The sequence below is a fragment of the Brassica rapa genome, chromosome A02 (assembly GCF_000309985.2).
Source record: "Brassica rapa cultivar Chiifu-401-42 chromosome A02, CAAS_Brap_v3.01, whole genome shotgun sequence".
NCBI classification, from domain to species: Eukaryota; Viridiplantae; Streptophyta; class Magnoliopsida; order Brassicales; family Brassicaceae; genus Brassica; species Brassica rapa.
Genome location: NC_024796.2, coordinates 4,231,548 through 4,242,932, shown reverse-complemented (window position 1 = coordinate 4,242,932; position 11,385 = coordinate 4,231,548). Strand labels below are relative to the sequence as shown.

Genomic DNA, 11,385 nt, shown 5'->3' with positions numbered 1-11,385 from the left:
AAGTTGCAGTCTTTTATATTCATATTTCTTAAAAGTTAAATTTGTAATATTTTGTATACGCCAAAAAATAAATGAGGACATGTATTTAAAGAAATCAAATATTCCACATGTTACGCTAGAAAATTAAATGAAACAGCATTAGTAAATTATCTCAATAGATATGGTATAGTTAGAGAAAATAAAGGCAAGACCAAAAAAATATTAATGAATAGGTGCAACAACCTTTCATAAGTAGATTTTTTAGGACTCCTTCTCTTTTAATAGTATAGATATTGTTAATGCAATATCATCTAAAATCCACTTGTCTCTTCGCTTATTTTCTTTCTCACATTCGTTTTAAGATTCAAAAATTTTTGAGTTTGCATTAAGTTTTAGATTTGAATATATGTGCAGTAATAATATGTGAGCTTGGATCTTCATTTAAATATTGTGTTTTTTCTTCTAAAGTTGATATTTTTAGATACCATTATCTTTTTTTTTTTACATCAGTTACCATTATCTTAAGAGAACAAAAAAAGCTTACAACAATTTTTCATATTTTATATTTATACTAAAGATAATAATTTTAGTTTTAAGAATTTTATTTGGATCTGATATGAATAATGGTTCAGGCGAATTTATATCTGGATTCAAATGATAAGATTCATGTACACCTCTTAACTTTTGAGAAAGCATTTTATTTGTTTGTAATAATTTGAGATTGCCAAGTCTCACTCAATAGTTTCAAATGTTACATGTTATGGTTTAATTATATGTCACGTCTCGGACATCATAGATATATTATATAGAGATATATTGTTTTGTATTGAAATTGATCAACAAATAGTGGATTCGCCATGGATATAGTCGAGTACTGCAATGACACCGACGATGAAAGCTTGATCCACATTTGCTTTGACTATTATATTATAAAGATCCTTCTTGTTTCCCACCATCTCCTCCATTTCTTTCTCTATCCTTACCTGTTTCCATGTATAATTAGTATTATTCTCTCCTATCCATTATCAATATCTCTACGACTTTTGAAAAAAAAAACGAATATTAAACCCGTTTCTCTAACCTAATTTGTCAGATATTTGAAATTGATGCCACACCAATATATAATAGCAACAAAAAAGTTATTCCTTAAGATTGGAAACAATACAAAAATATATTCACACTTGTATATCGGATCTTGATAAACTATTAGCTAGTAAGACTCACCTGAGCTATGTTTCTGCCATCTGAATCCATGATGTTGCAATCTCTTTCTGCGAAAGAGCCTCTGATCTGGACATAGTTGTTGTTATAGATATTGCATGTTGATATCTTTGGTTTACCGTGAACCAAAATTCTGATTAAACCGTGTTGAACCAGACATGATTCTTTTGGATCCTTCAATGTGAATAGAAGCTTCTCTGTTCCTTCTTTATCGTATCCAAAACCTTCCCATTTCTTGTGTACCATGTTCAGTGCCTGTACCATTCCTCCCTGAAAATGATATTTGCCAACAAAAATCAACCTATAATGTTTAAAATGGTTGGGTTAAAAAGATGATCAACCTGAATGTAAAGAGATGTAAATTACAAAATAAAAGTAATAAGAAAAGCCCTATAATCACATCAGCATAAGTCATTGACTCAAAAAAAAAAATCAAATATATACCATAAAGATAAAGTTGGTTACCATTTTGCGGATGAGAAGCAAATCATTACCATCACCATTTTTCAAGACAAGCTTGTCTTTGGTTCCAAGAACTCCACACCCATCAACTGTAAACACTACTTGTTGCTTACTATTGCTCACTACAAATCCTCCTCCGTTCACCATATGCGGTCTTCGCCGCACCACCAGCGTCGCCTCTGATTCCGATGAGTATCTCCGGCTCAAAACCGGATCCACTGCCTTGCTGCTTCTGACACCCATCAAATCTATATACACACGTGCGATATATCTTGTTTAATTAGTCTGTACAATGCTTGGCCTCTTGTATCCTTTTATGCATACACTTCAACACTTAAATTGTTATTGATATACGCACGTGTAGTCTAGTTAATACTTAATACTACTACTTAATAGTGCTTGATAAAGATGCTGATTCGTGTTATTGTTTTTGGTGAAAGATGCTGATTAGTGCCAAACTTTTTCTTTGTGCAGAGACTTCAAAAGCTTAATGACAAAGACTTCAAAAGCTTGATGATAAAGATGCGAATAGTATCTATTTTGTGACAAAAGACAGCTTAAGATTTATTAACGGCAACTTGATAATTGTTGGTGAATGGCCATTTCTAAAGTTAAAATGAAGATTCGAATATTGGAACGTGCTTCATTCTTATCTTTCATTTTTTTTTTCTGGAACACCCATTCTTATCTTTCTTAGTCTACATTTTGGTCTGTATATATAATTTAATCTACGTTTTCTTGGAGCCCGATAGAACAGAAAATATATAAAAATATTACCATAAATGAGTAATTATACATATATAATACCCTGGAAAGGTTTTCTTTTCTAGGCTTGGATGGAGTTTGAATCCCAACTTATGTAATTTTGTATTTGTTCAGGTAACTTTGGTGATCGAGCTTAACTAATCCCAAGGGTGAATAGATTCATTAGAGAAAGTCAATTGATTCCCTATATCTTCAACTGGGCCAACGGCCCACCCCAACCCCAACCGGCCAATAAGAACAGATTTGCTTAATATAAAATCCATGATTTACATGGGTCAAGCAGGAAAAAACCCACCTGGTATCATTTCTGTATTTATTCACATCAAAACACACTTTCTTTGTCTCCGTGAGTTATGAGTCTTTTGCCTAGGTCGCTTTGCCTCTTTACGTTCAGGGTGAGATCACTTCCATGTTTAGTCCATTCGTGTATCCAAAGAAGCACAAAGGTCCTTTTAGAACTGAAAATTTGAAGTTTTGAACGGTATCTGAAGGCTAATTTTCGCATACGTGCACATAATGGTATAGCAACTATGATAACCTTGACTTCAAACTCCCCAATTAAGTTACACCATTCTAAATACTGAACATAAAAATAAGAAGACGATTTTACATTAGATAGATAACACATACTATATGGTTTATATTAGTGTTGTTATTTTTGTCACCATCAGAATTCCAATGAAAAAATATAATGGGTTAGAGAAACAAAGTTGAAGATTTATGAAAAGCCAATTGACAATTCGCATCAAAGTTCAAAAATATATATAAATGTAATTATAAGATTAACAAGAGTATTTTGTACAAACATTAACATATGTTATATAGTACCTTCACCGAATAAATGGTTTAAAATATAATAAAAGTTCAAATACCAAAGAGACACGGAGCCTTAAAAGGGGCAGAGGAAGGTAAGTAATTATCCTTGTCAGGTACCATAATTACTGCTTCTGCCACCCACCTTCTTCACTATACAGAGTCTCTCACTAACCTCTCTCTCTCTATTTCTTGATTTCTTTGCATTTCTTTTCTTACTCGTCGCTTCTTCTTCCTCTTTTTATCATCTTTGTCTCGTGGGTCACTGCATGTGTTTCTCTTGACCCGTAACATTTCTCTCTTGAGTTTACCCTACCAGAGAAGATAATCACCGACCACAATGGCTTCTACTTCATGCAGTGTCAAAGTAGCTGGTGAAACAGGTTTGGCTCTTGCTAAGTCATCTCTACCGCCCCCTCGTCCCAAGTCTCCGCCGCCGTATCCAGATTTGTACGGGAAACGTAGAGAGGCGGCGAGAGTTCAGATGCTAGAGAGAGAGATTGGTTTTCTCGAGGCAAGTTAACTAATTTTTTTTTTCTTTTTCTTGATTCTATTTTTTCTTTAAAAGAGTACTATCTCTTACATTTTGATAACTCTGAGGAAGTGTCCGAATATTTTGAATTTCATGATTCATCTGTTTTGTTAGTCCTAATTTAAACAAATGGTATGTTCTGTACTAGCTTGTGATTATAAAATTAATTAATCACTAGTACTCTTAATTACGTTAAGTAATTTTAAAAAAATAATTACTAGTAGTACTATTTGTTTTTTGTGTGTGTGAGAGAGAGAGAGAGAGAGAGAGAGAAAATAGGTTATTGATTTGCTGAAACTTTACTTGGTCCCTACTATATCCAGGTTGGTTTGGTCTCTGCACCGTTGTGTTATGTTTGACACCATTATAGTAAACAAGACATTTAATTTAATTTATATTCTTAGATGCTATAAAAAGAAAGAGTAGTTAACTTATGTCATCAGACACATTTATATCAAATTAATTTCAAACACGTACTTTGTATGTATGCAAAGACTTTGCCCACTCAAATTAATTGCATGTTTTGATTGAAATAAATTTGAATCATTGAAGAGATTCTTGTTTTAAAAATCGTTAATTAATTTAATAATCAGTTTTTATTTAATTAACCTTCGTAATCATAATATTGAATTATATTAAATATTACAAAACTTTGAAAATTAAGTAATAAAATTAACAAAAAAGTTTGATCATCTTGTAGTGTGAAGTGATTTATGAGACGTCCATTTACTGGTTTTTGGATCACTGAGGCGTAGGTGTTAGTTCGTGCATGTGTACTATGAAAGTAAGTGCTTAGTCAAAGAGAGTATTAAAAGTAAAATATAAAGAAAAAGAAGAAAAGAAAAAGAGAGAAAGAGTGAAGCATTAGAGAAGCAAAGTAGAAAGAAAGCTGAGTAGATCTTAAAAAATAAACATATTGAATTTGATTAGCTTCCTTTGCAGTTTTTATATTTATAATGAATCAATTTGTGAAAGTTTTTGTCTTTATTGCTATTTGCGTTTGAAAGGACCATATACATGTTCACCTTTTCGTCATGTTGCTTTCATAGATCTCCCTTATGTTTACTCTTTTTTTTTTGTAACACTATCCCATTATGTTTACTCTCTATACTGTATTTTTCATATATTTTGAGAGATAAAAGAATTTTTACACTGTTTAGGTTTAGTTTCTCCTGAGACTATTGAAATGTGAAAAATATTGTTGTGTTTAGTCCCATTATGAAATTAGCTGTTCGCATTTTTTCAAGATAATGAAGTTTTCAGTTAGTTAAATAAAGTTTCTTAATCTGATATTTCGACTGTTGACATGAGCAGGGAGAAATTAAATTTGTCGAAGGCTTGCAACCGTCGTCCAGATGCTGCAAAGAGTAAGATGATATCTTTATCTTTCAAACATTACATCAGTTTTTATTCAGTTTAGTTTATTTGATTAAAAAAATATGTTATATGGAATCTCATTTATGTGGCAGGGTCTCTGATTTTGTGGTTGCAAATTCTGACCCAATGATACCTGCGTAAGAATATTTTTAAAGTTCACTTGGTGACTTAACATCACTCTTACTCTGACTGCTCTTACACTTACCGTTGTTTTCTTTTCCTCATCCGGGCAGACAACGAAAGAGTCGACGACACTGCCGGTTCTGGAAGTGGCTCTGGTAAATTAATCTCATTTTCCTTGTGACCAATATAGAAGTGTCTCTGGTGAATTTGCATAACCTCTTTATTTAAATTTCTTTTTTAAATGTGAATATAAATCTGGGGACCCTTTATTTCAAAAATAATAAATTTACAATATTAGTTAAATGTTTGAGAGTCCTAGTTAATATTATCCAAAAAATTATTTCTTGGACAATGCTTGATCTTAGATGGCTAGAGTGAATAACAAAAAGATAATACTAATTAAACAACTTTATGCAGTTTCCCGTGTTTGAGCGTGGCGAGTTTCTGCTGTTGTTGCCGATCCGAGTGTTCGTGCCATCTGAGGAAGCCAAAATGCTGCAACTCCACATGCTGTAGCTGCGTTGGTTCCAAATGCTTCAACGGGTCCTGCTGCTCAAACAGCTGTTGTTGCCCGAAACCGAGCTGCCCCAAATGCCTGAGCTGCCCGAGCTGTTCATGCTTCCGAGGTTGCTGTTGTTGCCCGAAACCGAGCTGCCCGAGCTGTTCATGCTTCCGAGGTTGCTGTTGTTCTTGTCCGGACTTATGTTGTTGCATACCCACCTGTTTCCGCAGTTGCAGTCGACCATCATGTCTTAATAAGAAGAGCTCATGTTGCAGCTGCAACTGCAACTGCAAGATCAAATGGTCATCTTGTTTTAAATGTCCTAAGCTACGACTTTGTTGTTGTTTTTGCAATTGTAAAAATACATGTTCTTATCCTTGTTGTTTAGCTTTCTAAACATTATTATTATTATTATTACTGTTGTTAATATTAGTATTATTATTATTATAGCTATTTATCTATAACTCTTTTTGATTTTGTAAACGTATGAATATTTTTTGTTTGTAAGTGATGATTTATATCAAGCGAACCTCCCATGAGGTATGTCAGCATACAAAATAATTAAGTGAATAAGTGACCAGAAAAACACAAAGGTATCATAATTATCGTGGTCAACGGCAACATAAAGTCAGCTAAAATACATAAAAATTATGTATTTATCTCAAAAAATTACATACCTTTTCCGCTGCGGAATTCTAGAACACAAAAACGTACGTCTGAGATGATCAAATGAACTAGTCTGGCTTAAAATATATAATCTACGGCAGTGTATAGAAACCAAGTCTGCTCTCAGCTTTATACTGTAGATCTGATCTCCCAAACTGAAAATATGATATTCATTAATCTAATTACTCTTTCATTTTGGAACAATTAACAAAGTGTTCTTCTTTATTCTTTGGTACCAGTTGTTAAGCTTCCCATCAAATTTGAGATTTTTGAAAGTTTCACGTTTCACCATTTTAGTATGAAAGGTGAATACAGACAAGTTAAATTGTTCTTCAAAGCTAGACAGCTACCTTCGACCACAACCAGTCTTCGTTGAGGCGAATGCGCAAAAAAAGAAGAAAGAGGGAACAATCCAATGGCACAAAAAGAATAATTCCGATCATATATATATATATATATGTCTCTGTATTCTTCCTTTCTTAGAATTTCTCTGAACTTTCCAACGTAACTATGCGCTATTATTTGAACCAACTCAGTACACAATTACATCATTTTTTATTTTAAGTTATCCTGCCATTCATTGTCTAGAATGATCTATGTTTTATCATTTTAGTATATTATTCGTTTAATTTGAAATCATAAACACAAGTTAATATAAGATGATATTTACATGTTATACATATGTTCCCGACCATTTAAGAGACATTTAAAGTCTTGTTAAAGAATCTATCTTGCAAAGAATGAGTTCAATATGGTAATTTCAAAAATAATTTTGAATCCATTGGCACGTAGTGCATTTAGCTCAATGAGGGAAATATAATACAGTTCACATGCTTGTTCAAGTAAACCGGTCAAGCAATGATATCGGTTTGGTTTGTAAACTTTCTACCAGTCTGAAACCAATCAGGAGTGAGCACCAAACTATAACCAACGACATTCGTAGGACACAACTAGATACAAAACTGATGAAACGTCTGTAACAGACGATCCGACATTAAGATCATTGATTCTGTCCAATGGTTATCGAAAAAAGATCTTAGATATATTCGTATCAATGGCTAAATTATAGTATTCTCTTTTTTTGATCAAAGAAGTCAGAGAGAATGATTCAGCAGAGAGAGAGAGAGGTAAATAAATAGATTTCATGGTGAAAAAATATAAATCGTATAGGTTTGCGTAATAACTGATCAAGGGTTTCTGGGTATGTACGGTACGGATCCAACTTGGTGATCAGAAGTCAGAAGTGAAGGTCTTTTCTACTTTTTATTGTGTGTTATAGGTCCCATTAGAGAAAACACAGAGGTGTTGTCTGTGTCACGATGTTAAAAAGAGGGGTCGAAATCGGAAATAGATGAAACTTAGGGTACAAAAAGGTGTCAGATAGGAGAGAAAATGCAGAGCACTGGACCTCTCTGCAAAGTGCTGCAAAATTATTAAATGCAACTTGTCAATTTTTCTCATATGGCTCGATGCATTATGTGAATTATATTACTGACACTCTTTGCTTGTTGTCCTCGATGTTTATCTCATTCATGTTTTTGCAATTATTATTTTCCTGGTAAAACCGGTCTACAAATCGATATTCAAATATATTTTTTTTTCCGTCAATAGATTTTGGATTAATGAATCTAAAAACCCTCGTTAAAAAACATACATAAGCCCATAAAAACTAGGCCAAAAAACATTAAACTTCTGGACCTAAAGCCCACCAACAGAAACCCTAACACCCACGAGGCTTCGCCGCCGCGCGGACACACGCTGCGGCATCGACGTCGCCCTCGCTTCGAATCAACACGGGAAACCAACCGTCGGTTCACTCGGATCCACCGGAGCTCACTGACTCCACACCATCACCACCGCCAACCGTCTTCGACAGAAGTGAGCCCAATTTCAGAGAGTATCACTCGACAAATTGAGATCTCATCCGTCACCATTCGTCGCAATCACCGAGAGGAAGACTTCGCGGGAACCATCACCGTTAACCTTGGTCGAGCTTCGATCGTCCTCCGACGTCGTCACCACCAATCCAAACCAACCAAAATCGACAACACTAAAAGGAAAGAAACCGACTAAACCCTAAAAAATTAAACGAGGGAACTAACCGACGGCGAGGCAAGGCATGGAACACCTTCACCCCCCGTAATCTAGACCGACGACGGCAGAGCTAAACGTAGCCTCCACCTCGCGGGGACATGAACCGGCATCGACGGAGCTGACGGAGCCTCCGCCTCCCGGAGACAAAACCAAAAAGCCGCAGAAAGAGCTTCACCGCGCCTTCCTCACCACGACCGCGCCTTTACACCAGAACCAGATCCGCCATGGACGACCTTTTTCCAGAGCTCAGGCAAGGCGGAGGAGGGAGGAGACGTCAACAAAGCGAAGATCAAAGACTTTTAAAGGTGGCTTTAGGGGCTCCGGTAACAGCACGCACGCTTACGTGCCGGCCGATCACCAGACCCAAAGATGGATCTACTTTTCTTCTCTCTCTTCTCTCGCCAATAATCTTAGATACGAGAAAACTATCTCTCTCTCCGATATTCAAATATTTTACTTCATTATCTTTTCATTGATTTTAAAATATACAAATAATATGGTTACTGGTAACTCTAATAGATTCATATATACATTTTACTTTTGTAAATTCCTTGCCGTTAGTAATATTGTTTTGATTTTAGTTTTCCACTTGTTGTTTGTTGTTTATACCATGATTAACCAGAATTGAGGCTTTTAAGGTGGGATTTTTAGCTTTTAACTAAGAACTATTTCTTAAATAAAAGATATAAGAGTAAGTTTTTAACCGAAAAATGTAAAAATATAAAACAAAAAAGTATCAAATCATCATGAATTAAAAACTCCAAATTAAGAACACGGGTTAATCCTACTCTTAGTTTGTTCTTGTTCATATATGAATGTTTTTCTTTGTGGGCATATTTAGTCTATTGGGCTTAACGTAGCACCGAGCGTAAGTCCCAGGTTTAGAGTCCAACTCTTATTGTACCAAATGCTAATAAACCCATGAATGAACTAAGTTTTGACTGAATACCAATTGCGTAAAAAGAGAATTTTGTAATAACTATTCATACGCAGTTATTAATACACTTACACACACCTAATTTTTGTGTTAACCATCAAAACTACACATAATTTTTAAAACTGTGGCCCATAGTGTTTGCTTCTATTTTAGGTGGCCTAACACACATTCTTCACGAATCACGAGTTTTAATGGAGTAACGGGCCTGAGCCTATGCATAATGAAAGAAAAGATGGTTTAAAGTCAAAAGGAAAATAAGATAGTAAACGCCGTGAGTGAGAGGGAACGTTAAAGAGCCACACAAATTTAAGTGAATAAGAGATGATAATAAATTGTGCGAGGAGTCCCAGTTAGGAAAGGAACAGACGGTTTACTCTTGCTCAAAGCTGGACCACAATGATCTCTATTCAATCATTCCTTCCAACGTTTTTTTCATATCTTCTATACAAAATCTTCTATTGACTTTTTCAAATAATTATAGAAAGCAAAGAATAGATATACATTAAAAAATAGACCTAAGATTCTCAGCACTTTTTACATCTATACATTTTTTTCTAAAAATAATCAGATTTTATCTGTACTTTAAAAATAAGAAAATATTTTGATAATTTTTAATTTTATGATAATAAAAAGATTTTGTTTAAATTTTTTATTTATATTTTGAATTTATTTTCAGGCTTTTTGATGATAAGCAAAAAGGTCAAAAACAGAATAAACAAGTTAATTCTACTCATTATCTATTATAATATGTTATAAGAATCAATATACCTATTAACAAAAAAAAAGTCAAAAGAAAATAAATCCACAATATAAGCAAAAATTTAAAACAATTTTTATCATATAACTTATGTGGGCTTTTCTTGTACATTCAAAGTTTACCAACCCCATGTGGCCTTTTCCCGTACACCCAAAGTTGACATGCATGGCTAACCAAGAAAATTCCATCTCGCTAGCTTCAAATAGATTTCCTATATAAACTCAACGGCTTATCATTCTCCCTCATAACTTCAAGACATTTGTTTAAGAACATGAAGATGATGATAATCAACATTTTCTTCATCCTCTCCCTAGTTTCGTCCATCTCTTTTGCTTCAGTTCAAGACTTTTGTGTAGCTGATCCGAGCGGTCCTCAAGGCCCATCAGGATTTTCTTGCAAGAACCCTGACCAGGTCACCGCGAACGACTTCGCATTCTCCGGTCTTGCCAAAGCGGGAAACACTTCTAACATGATTAAAGCCGCAGTGACTACAGCCTTTGCCCCTGCTTTCTCAGGCGTCAATGGCCTCGGAATCTCTGTGGTTCGTCTTGACTTAGCCGCTGGTGGTGTAGTCCCTCTTCACATTCATCGTGGTGCGTCTGAGGTTCTTATAGTTATAGAAGGAACCATCCGCGGAGGATTTATTTCCTCTGATAACAAAGTTTACTTGAAAACTCTCCAGAAAGGCGAGGTTATTGTGTTTCCTCAAGGACTTCTTCACTTTGCGCTTAACAATGGGACAGGCCCTGCCTTGGCCTTTGCTGCGCTCGGAAGCTCCAACCCCGGCGTACAGCTTGTACCCAGTGCTCTGTTTGCAAGTGATTTGCCTTCAGAACTCGTTGAAGCCACGACTTTCCTTAGCCGTGAAGAGATTAGGAGACTTAAGCGTGTGTTTGGAGGAAGTAACTAAGCTTCTCTTGAATTGTATGAAATAATAAGCATTGCATTGCAAACGTCTAAGATGCCTCGGCACCTATCAAATAATAAGCACTGTAGAGGTCTAAGATACCTCGCAGTTATCAAATAATTAATGAGCATTGCACAAAGTTCACAGGTTCTTGTTGGTTCCATTGATCTCTTAACTGGACCACAAACAGAGATTAGTTTGATCTGCACCTTAATATTAACTGACACTCTTTGCTTGTTGTCCTCGATGT

The 11,385-nt window shown here is 35.0% G+C and overlaps 3 protein-coding genes across 3 annotated transcripts; 2 read left to right on the top strand and 1 right to left on the bottom strand.

The window, feature by feature from the left end:
* Positions 1-423: 423 nt before the first annotated feature.
* Positions 424-2,617, bottom strand: LOC103851364 (protein LURP-one-related 16). Its single transcript, XM_009128214.3, has 3 exons — positions 1,666-2,617; positions 1,204-1,470; positions 424-962 (listed from the first exon to the last, which is right to left on the bottom strand). Exons 1-3 carry the CDS (start codon positions 1,903-1,905, stop codon positions 816-818), a joined length of 654 nt encoding a protein of 217 aa, XP_009126462.1. The 5' UTR covers positions 1,906-2,617; the 3' UTR covers positions 424-815.
* Positions 2,618-3,330: 713 nt separating this feature from the next.
* On the top strand, positions 3,331-6,281 carry LOC103851363 (guanine nucleotide-binding protein subunit gamma 3). Its single transcript, XM_009128213.3, has 5 exons — positions 3,331-3,754; positions 5,087-5,139; positions 5,242-5,286; positions 5,383-5,427; positions 5,690-6,281. Exons 1-5 carry the CDS (start codon positions 3,581-3,583, stop codon positions 6,168-6,170), a joined length of 798 nt encoding a protein of 265 aa, XP_009126461.2. The 5' UTR covers positions 3,331-3,580; the 3' UTR covers positions 6,171-6,281.
* A 4,171-nt stretch (positions 6,282-10,452) lies between these two features.
* On the top strand, positions 10,453-11,296 carry LOC103851362 (germin-like protein 1). The gene has a single exon (XM_009128212.3). It carries the CDS (start codon positions 10,500-10,502, stop codon positions 11,136-11,138), a length of 639 nt encoding a protein of 212 aa, XP_009126460.1. The 5' UTR covers positions 10,453-10,499; the 3' UTR covers positions 11,139-11,296.
* The last annotated feature ends 89 nt before the right edge of the window (positions 11,297-11,385 follow it).

What these genes read in the sequence shown, in the direction of transcription:
- LOC103851362 (XM_009128212.3), top strand. Translation starts at nt 10,500, where the DNA reads ATGAAGATGATGATAATCAACATTTTCTTCATCCTCTCCCTAGTTTCG.
- LOC103851364 (XM_009128214.3), bottom strand. Translation starts at nt 1,905, where the DNA reads ATGGGTGTCAGAAGCAGCAAGGCAGTGGATCCGGTTTTGAGCCGGAGA. An exon ending in TGCTTCTCATCCGCAAAATG is followed by an intron (nt 1,471 to 1,665) that starts GTAACCAACTTT and finishes TATCATTTTCAG; the next exon opens with GGAGGAATGGTACAGGCACT. An exon ending in ATGGCAGAAACATAGCTCAG is followed by an intron (nt 963 to 1,203) that starts GTGAGTCTTACT and finishes ACATGGAAACAG; the next exon opens with GTAAGGATAGAGAAAGAAAT.
- LOC103851363 (XM_009128213.3), top strand. Translation starts at nt 3,581, where the DNA reads ATGGCTTCTACTTCATGCAGTGTCAAAGTAGCTGGTGAAACAGGTTTG. An exon ending in TCGTCCAGATGCTGCAAAGA is followed by an intron (nt 5,140 to 5,241) that starts GTAAGATGATAT and finishes TTTATGTGGCAG; the next exon opens with GGTCTCTGATTTTGTGGTTG. An exon ending in TCTGACCCAATGATACCTGC is followed by an intron (nt 5,287 to 5,382) that starts GTAAGAATATTT and finishes TCATCCGGGCAG; the next exon opens with ACAACGAAAGAGTCGACGAC.